General features: G+C 43.1%; 1 protein-coding gene across 1 annotated transcript in view; it reads right to left on the bottom strand.

Moving 5' to 3' along the window:
• Nucleotides 1–16,945, bottom strand: part of LOC120979105 (peroxisomal acyl-coenzyme A oxidase 2-like) — a 62,387-nt gene that overhangs the window by 7,070 nt on the left and 38,372 nt on the right. Inside the window, exons 8-13 of the mRNA XM_040407647.1 lie at nucleotides 15,698–15,860; nucleotides 9,900–10,090; nucleotides 9,646–9,807; nucleotides 6,474–6,579; nucleotides 5,921–6,138; nucleotides 5,217–5,349 (exon numbers count right to left, since the gene is read on the bottom strand). Coding sequence (XP_040263581.1) covers nucleotides 5,217–5,349; nucleotides 5,921–6,138; nucleotides 6,474–6,579; nucleotides 9,646–9,807; nucleotides 9,900–10,090; nucleotides 15,698–15,860 — 973 coding nt within the window. The remainder of the gene's footprint in view (nucleotides 1–5,216; nucleotides 5,350–5,920; nucleotides 6,139–6,473; nucleotides 6,580–9,645; nucleotides 9,808–9,899; nucleotides 10,091–15,697; nucleotides 15,861–16,945) is intronic.

The following is a 16,945-nucleotide window of genomic DNA, read 5'->3' as shown; positions in this document are numbered from 1 at the left end:
TGGAGGAAGTTGGTTGCACATATCCTGACGAGAGAGGAAATCAAGGAATTGATGTCTCCTTTTGAGCAAACCAAATGGTATTTGGAAGCAAAAGTTAAGGGCACGCTAGGATCATTGGAGATTTAGATGAGCAGTCGCAGACAGTACCATAAGAATAGGAGTTCTGAGACAGTGATTAAGATCAGCATGAGCAACGGGTGTTGGGGGGGGGGGGGGGGGGGGAATATAAAAATGGGTATGATTATCCTATTTCAAGTGTAATGTAATCATATGATCTAAAAGGATGTACATGATGTGATAAGTCTGGATCATAGTTGTATACTACATACAATATGTTTTCTTAAATATATGATATTATGCTCTTTACATTCAAATAAAGAAATGCAGTCTTATTTTGATCAGTGGGGGTCTGACCTCTGGGATCCATGGGAGTGGGGCAGGTTCCCAGGAAGGAGCCGCTGTATTCTAAGGACCGTGACCAATGTTGCAGATCACCGCTGCCAGTCATTGCATTGGGGGTTGTTCCACAGTGGCTAAGTATGAGGACAGGAAGGAGGCTTAAAGGGGTTTTCCAGTCTGTAGATATTGATGATCTATCCTCAAAATACATCATCAATATCAGACATTGGACAAAACAGTAGACGAGACCAGAAGCAGAAGGCTCCGTCCACTGCGTAGTGTCTGTGCCGACATGCAGCAGCTCGGTCGTCTGCATGGCTCCTACGCTGTGGGCTGAGCCTTCTGCTTCTGGCCACATCCAGTGCCTTTTTAACTACGTCAGCCGCTGCTGAAAACAGATGCTCGGTGAGGCTGATGGATCGCCACCAAGATGATATTGAAGACCTACTCTGAGGGCAAGTTATTAATATCTAAAAACTGGGAAATCCCTTTAAACGGGGTTTCTAACTTTTGCAAATGTGCTGGAAACATCACTAAAATCAACTTGCTAATAGGTTGTGTTGTAATAAGAGCCTCTGGGTTCCTTAACCTCTTCAGGACACAGGGCGTACCTGTATGTCCTGTGTATTTCTGATCACCGCCGCACAGGCGGCAGGGACCTCGGCTAAATGCCCCCCCCCAATTCGGCGATCGCAACAAACCGCAGGTCAATTCAGACCTGCGGTTTGCTGCGCTTTCTGCAGTTTGATCCCCGTGGTCCCTGACCGCGGGGATCAGAAACTTTAGTATGCCTAAACTATATATGTTTCACCACCCCTGAATGATTTGATGGCGGCGGGCGGGAGGTTTGGGCGGTGCGGCAAGCCTCCCCTTGAATAATCGTTGGTGGCCAGTGGGTATACCAGGGTGTCAGCACATTGCTGACACCCTGGTATAAAGGGCTGACATCTGTGATGCGATGTCAGCCGTTTAACCCTTTCCATACGGACTGCTGTATGAAAAAGGTTAACAGCTTAGGGAGCTCCCTCCCTCTCCCATCGGGGGGGCTGCTGTGCCTTTATAGCCCCCCGATGGAGAAGGAGAGAGCCCCCAGACAGCCCCCCTCCTTACCCTTCCCCGTCTGCGCAGTTGTGGCCACAACTGAGCAGACGGGGAAGGTTCCCATGGCAACAGTACGCCTTCTCAGGCATCCTACTGTCCATGGTGCTGAACAGATCTGTGCTAAAGGCAGAGATCTGTTCAGACAAAGTAAGTAAAATACAGTACAAAAAACTATATAGTGTACTGTACTGTATTATACAGACATCAGACCCACTGGATTTTCAAGAACCAAGTGGGTCTGGGTAAAAGTGAAAAAAAAAGTAAATCAAAAACACATTTATCACTGATAAAAATGAAAAAAAAAAAAATTCCCTACACGTTTGGTATTGCCGCGTCCGTAACAACCTGATCTATAAAACGGTCATGTTACTTTACCCGAACGGTGAACGCCATAAAAATAAAAAAACTATGATGAAATTGAAATTGTGCCCACCTTACTTCCCAAAAAAGGTAATAAAAAAGTGATAAAAAAAAGTCGCATGTACGCCAAAATTGTAACAATCATGTCATCCCGCAAAAATCATACCCTACCCAAGATAATCGCCCAAAAACTGAAAAATAAACTATGGCTCTTAGACTATGGAAACACTAAAACATGATTTTTTTTGTTTCAAAAATGAAATCATTGTGTAAAACTTACATAAAAAAAAAAAATAAAAAAAATAAAATAAAAAATGTATACATATTCGGTATCGCCACTTCCGTATCGACCGGTTCTATAAAAATATCACATGACCTAACCCCTCAGGTGACCACCGTAAAAAAAATAAAAATGGTATACATATTAGGTATCGCCGCGTCCGTGACAACCTGCTCTATAAAATTACCACATGATCTAACCTGTCAGATGAATGTTGTAAATAACAAAAAAAAAAAGCTGCCAAAAAAAGCTATTTGTTACCTTGCCGCACAAAAAGTGTAATATAGAGCAACCAAAAATCATATGTACCCTAAACTAGTACCAACAAAACTGCCACCCTATCCCGTAGTTTCTAAAATGGGGTCACTTTTTTGGAGTTTGTACTCTAGGGATGCATCAGGAGGGCTTCAAATGGGACATGGTGTCAAAAAAACCAGTCCAGCAAAATCTGCCTTCCAAAAACCGTATGGCATTCCTTTCCTTCTGCGCCCTGCCGTGTGCCCGTACAGCAGTTTCCGACCACATATGGGGTGTTTCTGTAAACTACAGAATCAGGGCCATAAATAATGTTTTATTTGGCTGTTAACCCTTGCTTTGTAACTGGAAAAAAAATATTAAAATGGAAAATCTGCCAAAAAAGTGAAATTTTGAAATTGTATCTCTATTTCCCATTAAATCTTGTGCAACACCTAAAGGGTTAACAAAGTTTGCAAAATCAGTTTTGAATACCTTGAGGGGTGTAGTTTCTTAGATGGGGTCACCTTTATGGAGTTTCTACTCTAGGGGTGCATCAGGGGGGCTTCAAATGGGACATGGTGTAAATAAACCAGTCCAGCAAAATCTGCCTTCCAAAAACCAAACGGCGCACCTTTCACTCTACGCCCCGCTGTGTGGCCGTACAGTAGTTTACAGCCACATATGGGGTGTTTCTGTAAACTACAGAATCAGGGCAATAAAGATACAGTCTTGTTTGGCTGTTAACCCTTGCTTTGTTAGTGGAAAAAAAAATGGGTTAAAATGGAAAATTAGGCAAAAAAATGAAATTCTCAAATTCCATCCCCATTTGCCAATAACTCTTGTGCAACACCTAAAGGGTTAACGAAGTTTGTAAAATCAGTTTTGAATACCTTGAGGGGTGTAGTTTATAGAATGGGGTCATTTTTGGGTGGTTTCTATTATGTAAGCCTCGCAAAGTGACTTCAGACCTGTAGAGGTCCCTAAAAATTGGGTTTTTGTAAATTTCTGAAAAATTTCAAGATATGCTTCTAAACTTCTAAGCCTTGTAACATCCCCAAAATAATTCAAACATGAAGTAGACATATGGGGAATGTAAAGTCATCACAATTTTTGGGGGTATTATTATGTATTACAGAAGTAGAGAAACTGAAACTTTGAAATTTGGTAATTTTTCCAAATTTTTGGTAAATTAGGTATTTTTTATGCAAATTTTTTTTTATTTCTTTGACTTCATTTTACCAGTGTCATGAAGTACAATATGTGACGAAGAAAAAATCTCAGAATGGCCTGGAAAAGTCAAAGCGTTTTAAAGTTATCAGCACTTAAAGTGACACTGGTCAGATTTGCAAAAAATGGCCTGGTCCTTAAGGTGAAATAAGGCTATGTCCCTAAGGGGTTAAAGGGTATGGACACCTTCGGAGGCAATTTTTTTTATGATTGCATTTTACTCATTTTGGGCTAAAAAAAAAAAAAATTCAATTGGTCTTTATTAAAAATATTCAACCATTCTGTCACAAAGGTTTGTCTAGCCGTGTAAATCGTACTTTCACTTTGTCCCGGTCATCTAAAACTATTTTGACTAAAGTACTAAGAGGTCATAAACTGTTATTTCAGCCACATTCTTATCAGTAAGATAAGGACTGAGCTATAATGAGTGTTTGTAGGGTCAGAGATAAGAAGCTCGTCAGCTGAGCTGCCTGACAGGAAACAGCAAAAATACACAGAGCCTGCTACTAGAGAAACTCAAGGTTGTACAGAGAAAGGGGCTCAAAATGTTTAAGGCTACTTTCACACTAGCGTTCGGGGCTCCGCTTGTGAGTTCCGTTTGAAGGCTCTCACAAGCGGCCCCGAACGGATCCGTCCAGCCCTAATGCATTCTGAGTGGATGCGGATCCGCTCAGAATGCATCAGTCTGGCACAGTTTGTCCTCCGCTCCGCTCAGCAGGCGGACACCTGAACGCAGCTTGCAGTGTTCGGGTGTCCGCCTGGCCGTGTGGAAGCAAACGGATCGGTCCAGACTTACAATGTAAGTCAATGGGGACGGATCCGTTTGAAGTTGACACAATATGGCTCAGTTTTCAAACGGATCCGTCCCCCATTGACTTTCAATGTAAAGTCAAAACGGATCCGTTTGCATTATTATGAACAAAAAAAAAATTCTTTTTTTTGTTCATGGTAATGCAGACGGATCCGTTCTGAACGGATCTAAGTGTTTGCATTATAGGTGCGGATCAGTCTGTGCAGATACCAGACGGATCCGCACCTAACGCAGGTGTGAAAGTAGCCTTATAAAGACCAACTGAAAAAATTATTTTTAGCTCAAAATGAGTACAATGCAATAATAATTAAAAAATTTGACCACAAACGTTTACATACCCTTTAACTTTTCTGTGCAGCCCCAAACCCCCACTGGGTTGACAGCCAGTTCCTGCATATGCATAAGAATCCTGCCCCTATAGGACCACTGATGGATGGGCAAGAGAAGAGACCCGTGTGCCCAGCATGAGCAACCAGTGCATGCACAGCGTTACTGAATGGGGGCCCACTGATGGATGGGATTCTCGAGTCCCTCCATCAGCAGCCATGTTTGAGCAGGACTTATGTATAAGGGGGAGCTGGCTCAGCACAGGAGGCCAGCAATGCTGATGCTCTTTTGGCAGCCTATTCGTAGGCTGAATATAATGCAGTTTCCAGGACACTAGGAAAAGTTAGCATACAGTGGCCAACCCCTTTAAATGGGTATGCCATAAAAATTTGGTGGCCTGACAACTAAGAGGACCATCTATCCCGTGCTCCGATAAGCACTTGAATATCAGCCACCATCACCCTCAGGACTCACCTTCTTGTTCTCCGGATTTTTCTGAGCCCACTCAAGCAGGTTATGATACACGTGGCCATCATAGCTCCCCAGGGCCGATAATAACTCTTCATCTGTGTAATCAAAGGCATCAACAAGTAGAACTGCGTCTTTCCTACAAATAAAAAGAAATGTTTTACAGGCAGAAAGTTAGGAAAATTTTGTAAAAGGTGTGGGGGGGGGGGGGGGGGGGGGGGGTTCAAATGTTTCAAAACAGGTGATCGTTGGGTGTCGGACACCTGGCACTTCAACTAATTAGCTATTTAAAGAGACAGAGCGCCATGTCCCCTTCCTAGGCCAGTGACCTCACCTTCATTGGTCACAGTCACATGGGCTAGGTGCAGCCGAGTCCCATTGAAATGAATAGGGGTGAGCTGCAGTACCTAGCATAGCCACTATGCAATGGACGGCGCTGTGCTTGGTAAGCTGTGAGGAGGTTGTGGCACTCACCAAAACGCTGAGGCCTCCTCGAATAGCTGCCCCGGAAGGGGGGGGGGGGGGGGGGAGGGGAAGAGAGGGGGGTTTCTGGGTGTCGGACCTCTACCGATCACATACTGATGATGACCTATTCTGAGGATACTGTAGGTCATCAGTGTTAAACACTCAGACAATCTCTTTAATCCCAAGCCATTCATATCAGCTCTTGCCACTATGTGCCATGTGCCAACCTTCACCAAATCACTCACCGGAGCTCAGGCAAGAGGCCCAGGTAAGCAGTGGTGACCATGTCCAGCTGTTTCCCCGACAGGTAGCCATGTTGTAAGAAATCACCAGCACTTGTGAATATTCCGTGCAATGCGTACAGGTCACACAGCCGCTTCAGAACAGCTTTAATGGCAGGCTCATCGGACAGCGAATTCAGAGCAGAGACGAAAATCTTCACGGTTAAGTAGTGGGAATGAGCCTAAAAGACACGACGACATCAGTCACCTCTCCTGACATATGTACATGTATTCTTCATGAAATAATTCTGGATCATCATTTCTTAGAACTCTGCACAGTGCCGTTCCTGTTATTCCTCCTGGAAACGTACAAATAAACTGACAACTAGGTGTTGCAATTCCCCTGGTCATACGGGTGTGTCTCTACACTGTTGGGACTCAATGGACAATGTAAAGAACCACACCTTCAACGGGTAACATCCGGCTGTCAATTTATTCATCATTTTCTAGGAGTAATAATGAGACGGCCCTCTGATGAGAATTTTGCTCACATTTCATTACATTGACAGACACTTACTATTGAGGCTTTCACAAGCTCCACAGAGGTGCTGTTCCACGCCAGGTATTGCTCAGCCCCCGATTTTACCAAGCTCTCGATTTTGTTCGCTGCGGATTTGACTAAACTGAAAAAAAATATATATATATTACAATAATACAGTGCTCCTTATCATGGCCGATCTATGGCAGTGCCAGAAGTTGGATCCCCACCAATTAAATATTGTTGACGGGTCATCATTACTGTTCTCCAGGAGCACCCCTTTTACCAATTGTATAATTGTTACATCTTACATCAACTTTAGGGTTAAAGGCTATGTACACCTTTGGAGGCAATTTTTGATTATGATTGAATTTTACAAATTTTTGTCTAAAAATCATATTTTCAATTGGCCTTTATTAAAAATATTGAGCTGTTTTGTCACAAGGGGTTAACTGTTTTTCTAGCATGGAAAGGGTTACAGCCAGCTCACCTCAGCGTCCTGCACAGCGGTGCACGGAGCGGACTCAAGCCAGTCCCGGTTACAGATAAGGAAAATAGAAGAAATGCTCCAGCGCCACGGTGGATGATGTGATAATCCCGGTCTTTATTGTCACCAAAATTCAGGTAAAAACAGCAGTCAAAACTTTTGACTGCTGTTTTTACCTGAATTTTGGTGACAATAAAGACCGGGATTATCACATCATCCACCGTGGTGCTGGAGCATTTCTTCTAATTTTCCTTAACTGTTTTTCTAGCTGTGTGACTGGTACTTTCACTTCGTAAACCTTCTCTCTAAACTACTAAGAGGTCATAAACACTTATTTAAGTCACATTCTTATCTGTAAGATAAGGATGGAGCTTTAATGAATGCTTATAATGTCAGAGAGCAGAGATAAGGAGTCTGTCACATCCCCAACTGACGGAAAAGAGAAAATCCAGAGGCTGCTAGTAGAGCACGTCAGCTCTGTAGACAAAAAAGGATTCCATATTGTTAATAAAGAACAATTGAAAAAAATGATTTTTAGCTCAAAATACGTATAATGCAATAATAATAATAATAAAAAAAAAATGCCCCCAAAGGTGTACATAGCCTTAAAGGTTCCTCCAGACCCCTTCCCTAATACACGCTCAACTTCTGTCAAGTGTATATACACTGCTCAAAAAAATAAAGGGAACACAAAAATAACACATCCTAGATCTGAGTTAATTAAATATTCTTCTGAAATACTTTGTTCTTTACATAGTTGAATGTGCTGACAACAAAATCACACAAAAATAAAAAATGGAAATCAAATTTTTCAACCCATGGAGGTCTGGATTTGGAGTCACAGTCAAAATTAAAGTGGAAAAACACACTACAGGCTGATCCAACTTTGATGTAATGTCCTTAAAACAAGTCAAAATGAGGCTCAGTAGTGTGTGGCCTCCACGTGCCTGTATGACCTCCCTACAACGCCTGTGCATGCTCCTGATGAGGTGACGGACGGTCTCCTGAGGGATCTCCTCCCAGACCTGGACTAAAGCATCTGCCAACTCCTGGACAGTCTGTGGTGCAACGTGACGTTGGTGGATAGAGCGAGAAATGATGTCCCAGATGTGCTCAATTGGATTCAGCTCTGGGGAACGGGCGGGCCAGTCCATAGCATCAATGCCTTCGTCTTGCAGGAACTGCTGTCACACTCCAGCCACATGAGGTCTAGCATTGTCTTGCATTAGGAGGAACCCAGGGCCAACCACACCAGCATATGGTCTCACACGGGGTCTGAGGATCTCATCTCGGTACCTAATGGCAGTCAGGCTACCTCTGGCGAGCACATGGAGGGCTGTGCGGCCCTCCAAAGAAATGCCACCCCACACCATTACTGACCCAATGCCAAACCGGTCATGCTGGAGGATGTTGCAGGCAGCAGAACGTTCTCCACAGCGTCTCCAGACTCTGTCACGTCTGTCACATGTGCTCAGTGTGAACCTGCTTTCATCTGTGAAGAGCACAGGGCGCCAGTGGCGAATTTGCCAATCTTGGTGTTCTCTGGCAAATGCCAAACGTCCTGCACGGTGTTGGGCTGTAAGCACAACCCCCACCTATGGACGTCGGGCCCTTATATCACCCTCATGGAGTCTGTTTCTGACCATTTGAGCAGACACATGCACATTTGTGGCCTGCTGGAGGTCATTTTGCAGGGCTCTGGCAGTGCTCCTCCTGTTCCTCCTTGCACAAAGGCGGAAGTAGAGGTCCTGCTGCTGGGTTGTTGCCCTCCTACGGCCTCCTCCATGTCTCCTGATGTACTGGCCTGTCTCCTGGTAGCGCCTCCATGCTCTGGACACTATGCTGACAGACACAGCAAACCTTCTTGCCACAGCTCGTATTGATGTGTCATCCTGGATAAGCTGCACTACCTGAGCCACTTGTGTGGGTTGTAGACTCCGTCTCATGCTACCACTAGAGTGAAAGCACGGCCAGCATTCATAAGTGACCAAAACATCAGCCAGGAAGCATAGGAACTGAGAAGTGGTCTGTGGTCACCACCGGCAGAACCACTCCTTTATTGGGGGTGTCTTGCTAATTGCCTATAATTTCCACCGGTTGTCTCTCATTTGCACAACAGCATGTGAAATTGATTGTCACTTAGTGTTGCTTCCTAAGTGGACAGTTTGATTTCACAGAAGTGTGATTGACTTGGAGTTACTTTGTGTTGTTTAAGTGTTCCCTTTATTTTTTTGAGCAGTGTATGTGTTCTAAACCGGAGAGGGAAGTAATTCGCTGCCAGGCCTAGAGAACAAAAGGATCAAGAATGTAAAATTCAACTATGTCCACTCCTCCTTCCCTCCTACCTGGCCCTCGAGATGGCCCAACAGCCTCTCTGCCACACAACAGTATGGTACTATGGTGGGTAATAGCTTTGTGGACCTGTTAAAAAATTCTGCATCTTGTCCTGGAGACTTCCAGTTACATTCCGGGATGGCAGGTTCTCTTTAAGAAGGCAAATGCTTCAATTCACCATTTTCTAAAGAGGGAAATTGCTGTACAGTCCGTCCCTCCACACCATAACCTTACTGCGGATATTCAGATTTGGTGCCATTTGGGCTAACCCTGTCCTCCAACCACCAAAACATAACTGGTAAGTAATCTGCCTATGTATGAGACTGTTCTGTAATGTGCTATTGAACATCAGAAGAGGGCATCAAAAGTTCAGTGCCAACCTTCTCTTACCTGTATGCCCTATACTCATATGCCTTCAGGTACACCTCCGGATTCAGGAAGTCAGCAGGTCTCATGGCCTTGCATCCAACAGCCCCTGGAGAGGATAGATAGGCTGTACTGGCTGGTAATGGTTTCCCCAACTGGGCACCAGTAAAACATTTGATCAAAAATCTAGGAAAAATGATAAAAGGTGAAAATGAATTCAGAACGAAAATGCATGAACAACATCTCTGTTGATATCAGATATGGTTATATAGTGTTACCTTGCAGTTTGCAAGTGCAGGATGGTATTCTCCCCTTCGTAAGTACACGAAGCAGTCACTCTGGTGTAGAGAGAGGGTAAACCACTGTAAAGGGAATAGCCGTGGCCCCCACATGCCTTGCGGCAAACTTCTACTCCATTTGAGCAGACTTCTGTTGCAAAAGCCTTCATTCCGGCTGTAAGGGCATGGAGCTGAAAATACAAAAAAGATAGTACAATGTGAAAAACTAGATTATTTATTCTGTTCTACTCATCTACAAGTGTTACACAATCTACATAACATCTGTAGTGCCCTGGAGAAAGGGTACTTTGGACGTTTGTAAACATTTGCCCCTATTGCTACTATGCAAAGACATCAACTCCCTACTTTATTGCACTTCAAAGGGTAGACTTGCACTATGATTTATGCGATTTTGTGCACAGTTTTATATTGTTGAACTGAATTTTATATGGTTTATTATCTTGTTCATTTGCACTGTTCCGTGGAAAGGGGTAATACACAGCCAGATAATACTGAGAGACTTTGGGACTTTTTACCTGTGCACTGAGAATCAATTAATTTTCCAGTTATTAATTATAAGAGAATATGGAAAGCTATGTTTTTGAAGGAAAAAAAACAGACCTTTTGACCGTCTTATTAAGCTCTGTTAGACTGTTTATGTCTGAAAATTGCTTAGTTGTTCCCATTGACTTGTACTGAGGTTCTATACAAGTCTACGGCAGACTAAAATTGCAACATTACTTCCGTTTTCACCCCTCCCACTAGAATATTCTCGTTCATTTATAAACTGTATAAAAGTAGAGCAGTCAGAGCCCCTAGTCTTCTGCAGATAGGGACCAGGGTTCAGTAGGAGAGAGTGCCAGACTGCACAAGTGACCAGAAGAAGATGCGGAAATGGGTATACTCTGCCACTGACCCTGGTTCACCAGCTCTTTGACCAGGGGGCCAGCTGGCCGACTGATCTACAGACCCTGGGCCACCAGCCTTTTGGTCAGGGTACCAGTTTTCTGAAAGAGAGAGGGAAAACTAGCTCAGACCTTTCCTCAGCACAGAACCTTCTTCTGCCAGAGTGAAAACTGGAGAAGCCAATTTAGTGCCTTGCCTGTATTGCTTTCCATTTGAGTTCCTCCAGTAAAAGAAGTGAGTGCTGATACCCCCACCAAATCGCTAGGGCGAGGAGAAAGAAGTGCATGCATATAGCGCTCTATTTTCTCACTGCAGGAATATCTATGGGCCCATCTCACTTCTGTGAGAGACACAATATGTGAACACTTCTCTCTCCTTGTTCAAGTGATCGTTTTATATGAGTCTATGACATATCAAAAGTTTTATAAAAACGCATTGACCCTTCAAATAGATATGATGAACATGCGTAGTTTTAAAGTGCAACTCTAACTTGGAGTCACTTATTAGTGAATGCCACTATAAACAGTTCAGATTATAATATCACCATCACATCAATGTCAGTAACAGAGCAGAGCACTGCCAGAGAAATCAGATTAGTTTCTGCAGCCCTGTAGGGGCCACTATCAGAGTATAGGTGCCATTTACAGCAGCTCTTATTCTGTGAATGTTTTGCCTACAGGGGCTTTTGAGATGCCTATCAGGATATTATGATAGCCCGGATCATTGATCCTTTCACAAATTACAAGCAGCATAATCCGCACTTACATCCTGCAGGCAGCACAGTTTTTAAGCAAGCATCCAAATAGATGTAATAGATGTCAGCTTTGTATACCCAGTAGACATGCTCCCTCCATATAGTATTTAAAGCCTATGTACACCTTTGGGGACTTTTGTTTATTACTGCCTTATACTTACTTTGAGCCCAAAATAATTTTTTTCCCATTTGGTCTTTATTACAAATGTTTAGTCCCTTTCTCTGTACAGCCTTGAGATTCTCCAGTAGCAGGCTCTGTGTTTTTGCTGTGTTCTGGCCAGCAGCTCAGCTGACGGCTCCTTATCTCTAATCTCTGACCTTATAAACACTCTTATAGTGCAGTTCTTACCTTACTGATAGGAATGTGGCTTAAATAACCGTTTATGACCTTTTAGTAATTTAGAGATTATGGTTATTAAATGACGGACACAGTGTGAAAGTACGATTCACACAGCAAGGCAAAAGTTAACCCAGAAGTTAAGCTTCTAAATATTTTTAATAACGACCAACTGAAAAAATGATTTTAAGCCTAAAATGAGTAAAATGCAATCATAAAAAAATTGCCTCTGAAGGTGTCAATAGCCTTTAATATACGAGTGATAGAATAGGTGACTTATTATACGAAAGGTCATCCAGACCAAAAAAATCCCTTTAGGGGTCACAACAAAAGAGTTTAATGTATATAAAACTAATTCTTTAAATGTACCTTTAAAATTAAACCTACAGACAGATCATGAACAATTAAAACTATCAGGGACTGGCAATATGTCACTTGTAGTCTTGGAATTGCTGGGAGGACGGAGTGGGTGCTTTATTTATCTGTGTGTGTATGCATATTATTACCACATTGTGTTATATGGAACAGACTCACTTCCATCTGTCACCATACACAGTAGCCACTGGGGACGGTTAGGACTTATCACAAATTGGCGATCAGGCAGCCACACTGTTTATTATAAGTCTGCGCAACATTCTTGGCAGTTTTCTGCTCAATTCACTAGGTGCACACACACAATGTGGCTGTCTGTATTACCACATATCAATTGTTCCCTGCCAGGGTTCATGCACGGTGTCCATTTGTATTACCACATTCAAATTGCTCACTTGCGGCATTTATACACTGTGGCCATTTGTATCGCCTCATTCAAATAACTCACTGCCAGCGTTCATACAATGTGGCTATATATCACCACCTGCAGATTATTCGCTGCCAGTGTTCATATAATGTGACTATTTGTCTCACCACGTACAAATTTGCTGCCAGTGTTCACACAATGTGGCCATTTGCATTACCACATGCGGATTGTTCACTGCCAGTGTTCATACAATGTGGCTATTTGTATCACCACGTGCAGATTCACTGCCAGCGTTCACACAATATGGCTTTTTTGTATCACCACATGCCGATTAATCACTGCCAGCATTTGTGAAATGTGGCTGTTTGTATCACCACACACAGATTACTGCCGGCATTCCAGCCCATCCACATATGCATCCAGTCACTATCTATCCTCAGCTGATGTATTGTTCCTATTGCTCAGCCCTGTCTAAAATCACACATACATAACTACTGCCCCTCCCGACATGTTTCGCCGCTGTTGCGACTTCGTGAGGAGTATAGGGGTAATAGTGATCGAGCGCTGTTAGACGCCCTCTTACATAGTCATTCAGACCCCGCCCTGGAACTATCCACCAATGACCTCCAGATCTACGGGACCTGACCTCTCCAGTGGGAGGAGCGGCACGCTCGTCACCAAGCGTTAGCCACTCCCCTTTTTTTATTATTATTTTTTGCCTGCATCACTACAGCCTTTCAATGTGCATTAATTTTACAGCAGAGCAGCGGCACTTCTATACATCTCAATGATGGTAAGACTGCACAGTAGAAAATACATAATCACTTGTACTCACATCTTAACAGTTGGATCAAAGGCACAGTACAATCGCAATCATTGTAACAGTGTTAGGATCGCGATAGATAGTACTTCTAGTTATCGGGATTAAACAGTAATGTTCCATATATTTCTCTCATATTAGTGGCTGCCAGCACACCATCCACAAACACCGGCATCGCATCAGTCCGCATCATCAAGCGAACACCAGAACACAATCCACCCAACACGAGCCACCAACCGGGTGTCCAAGGTATGTACTAATAATATGATATATCACTGTGCATAATGTACAAAAGTGGCCGTTGCCTGTTTAGTTATTATAATCACTTTTTTCATCCTAGCACATATTTATTAACTGTATAGTGGATTCCTGGATGTAGGTAAAGATCCCCTTATTATAAATTCATTAGGATCTGGTGGGTCCAGGTTTGAATCCTGGGTTTATGACATGACCAGACAGGGGGCGTACAGAGACATGATCAACCGTCTCATTTTATTTAATGGGTCTATAACCTTATGACCCCATCTAATGTATATGATCCATAGTAACAGATATAGTGGCAATTTGTCCTATGGGTCAATGACCCTTTGAATACATGCCAGTATACATTTGCAATGGCAGTATACGAAAAGCCTTCAATAAGGCCGCTCGGACTCCGTGACCGTAGCCCATGTATCCACCTAGCTTCCTCCTGTAGCAATTTCTGATCCAGATTCCCACTTCTTGGGCCTAACTTGATCCTTGCAAGTCCCCAGAATTTCAGGACTCCCAGATTGTTATTATGGACATAAGATACATGTCTGTATAGGGACGTGTCCTTTTTTGTATTTATAGCACGTGACCTGAGATTCTTCTCCTTAGTTCCTGTACAGTCTTACCCACATAAAGTTTGGGGCAGGTACATGATGCAACGTAAACAATGCCACTGCTGCGGCAATTGAAAAAATCCCTAATTTTGTATTCACGTTCATCCACTGGGTTCGTAAAACCTTTAATTCTGGGTAAAAACCTGCAAAAAGTACAGTTCCCGCAGGGAAAAGAGCCCACAGTTTTTGATTTTAGCCACATTCAGTTATCAATTTGTGCTTTAGGGAGGAAGCTGTGGACCAACTGATCTCTCAGATTAGGTCCTCATCTATATGTGATACTTGGAAAAGATGGTATTACCCCATGTAGGTCTGGTTCACTCGTCAAACATGTTTCCTGAGGATACTTGTGATTTGCTGCCGACACCCATCCTAGGTGCCAATACATCTGATGTTCTTAGGCCGAATGCACATGGCCGTGTTCCGCGTCCGAGAGCGGTCCGTGTTCAGAGCAGGAGCGCACGGCGTCATTGGTTGCTATGACACCGTGCGCTTCATGCCACCGCTGCACTACAGTAATACACTCATATGATCCATACGTGTATTACTGTACAGCAGCGGCGGCATGAAGTGCACGGCGTCATAGCAACCAATGACGCCGTGCGCTCCAGCTCTGAACAGCGGCATACCACGGACTGCTCTCGGCCGCGGAACACGGCTGTGTGCATTCGGCCTTAGTCTCATTTTGAGTACTGATCTGATTCTTGTGCAGCAAAAAGGTCTTCTCTCCTTTCATTCTTAGCTCGATTAAAAGCTCTTTTGAGACTTTTACGTGGGTATCCCCTATTTCTAAAATGTTTATATAACTCGTCCGCCTCTTTTTTGAAAGCCTCCTCGGTGGCACAATTTCTTCTGGCCCTCATGTACTGACCAACAGGTATACCCTTTTTTAACGAGGTTGGATGCCAGCTAGACCAGCAAGAAACTGTTCGTTGAGGTCGGCTTTCGATAAATATCTGTCGGGATGCGTCCGTCCATGTCCTTACATATTTTCAAATCCAGAAAACAAATCTCATTGGGATGAATCTCATGGGTGAAATGCATCCCAATGTCGTTTTTATTTAGTTCACTGACAAACTCAAGGAATAGGCTATATTCTCCCTCCCAAAACAATAGCACATAGTCGATAAATCTGCCCCAAAATAAAATGTGACTAGTAAATTGTGACAAGTACGATTCACACAGCAAGGCAAAAGTTAACCCAGAAGTTAAGCTTCTAAATATTTTTAATAACGACCAACTGAAAAAAAAATAATTTAAGCCTAAAATGAGTAGAATGCAATCATAAAATAATTGCCTCTGAAGGCGTTAATAGCCTTTAATATACGAGTGATAGAATAGGTGATCTACAAGATTGAACAAAGTCATCATTGTACCTCAGGAAGAGTGTTAAAGTTCTCCTTCTTAATCTCACTGTACACGTCTTGGTAAAATGTAGTCACATATTTTGCAGTAAAACTGACAGCATAACACATAGCCACAAGGGGCAAAAGTTTTTGTTGCTGAGTTTGGTACTCAAGGATTTTTGGTTCTTTGTCCCTAGGGTGAAAAAGAAAAAAAAAAGTCACAATAAAGCATGGAAAAAACATAACGAGCTGCCTGTAATTTCTGATAATTTCTTTCTAGCATGGAAACCATTACCACGTCTGATGAAGCTCTCAAGTCTCCACTATAGTGTTAGCCTGTACTTGATCTTAAAGGGGTTGTCCGCTTTAGAAAACTCATTTTCAATTACCATTTTGAGGAAAACTGAGTTAATAGAGGGAGGGAGGGGGTGGTCACCAACTATGGGCCCTTATCTGTTGTTAGTTAGTGCTACCTAAAGAAGGTGTATCTTTTACTCTGAAGGACCTAGCATGGCCAGGCAATAATAGGGGGAGCCATTTATTTTAATGAAAACCATGCAATTGCTGACTTTTCCTGTAGAGACGCTGCAGGGAGACTGAACAACCCACAGATTACAGCAGATTGTTGGGGTACACTCATCGAGGGATCCTTCTAACGAAAAAGGTGGACAACTCCTTCAAGTGATGACAGCCATTATGTTCAGACTACAGCCTAAGGATGAGTGATGTCACCAAGTCAACCTGTGATCTCATGAGAAGTCAATAAAAACTCACTGGGTAGGTGAAAAAATAAAAAAATTTGTATTAGGCCTCTTGCACACGGCCGTTTTTTTTCCCCGTTTACTGGCCGTTTTTTGCGTTCCGTATACGGAACCATTCATTTCAATGGTTCCGCAAAAAAAACGGAATGTACTCCGTATGCATTCCGTTTCCGTATTTCCGTTTTTCCGTTCTAACATAGAACATGTCCTATTATTGCCCGCAAATCACAGTCCGTGGCTCCATTCAAGTCAATGGGTCCGCAAAAAAAACGGAACACATACGGAAATGCATCCGTATGTCTTCCGTTTCCGTTCCGTTTTTTGCTGAACCATCTATTGAAAATGTTATGCCCAGCCCAATTTTATCTATGTAATTACTGTATACTGTATATGCCATATGGAAAAACGGAACGGAAAAACGGAACAGAAAACAACATTGCTTACCGGTAATCGTTTTTCTCGATACCCATGACGGCACCCAGTGCGACTCAGGACCTCCTATCAGGACAGGAAACCT

Source organism: Bufo bufo, chromosome 9, assembly GCF_905171765.1.
Source record: "Bufo bufo chromosome 9, aBufBuf1.1, whole genome shotgun sequence".
In the NCBI taxonomy this organism is placed as follows: domain Eukaryota; kingdom Metazoa; phylum Chordata; class Amphibia; order Anura; family Bufonidae; genus Bufo; species Bufo bufo.
This window is presented reverse-complemented; position numbering and strand designations above follow the sequence as displayed.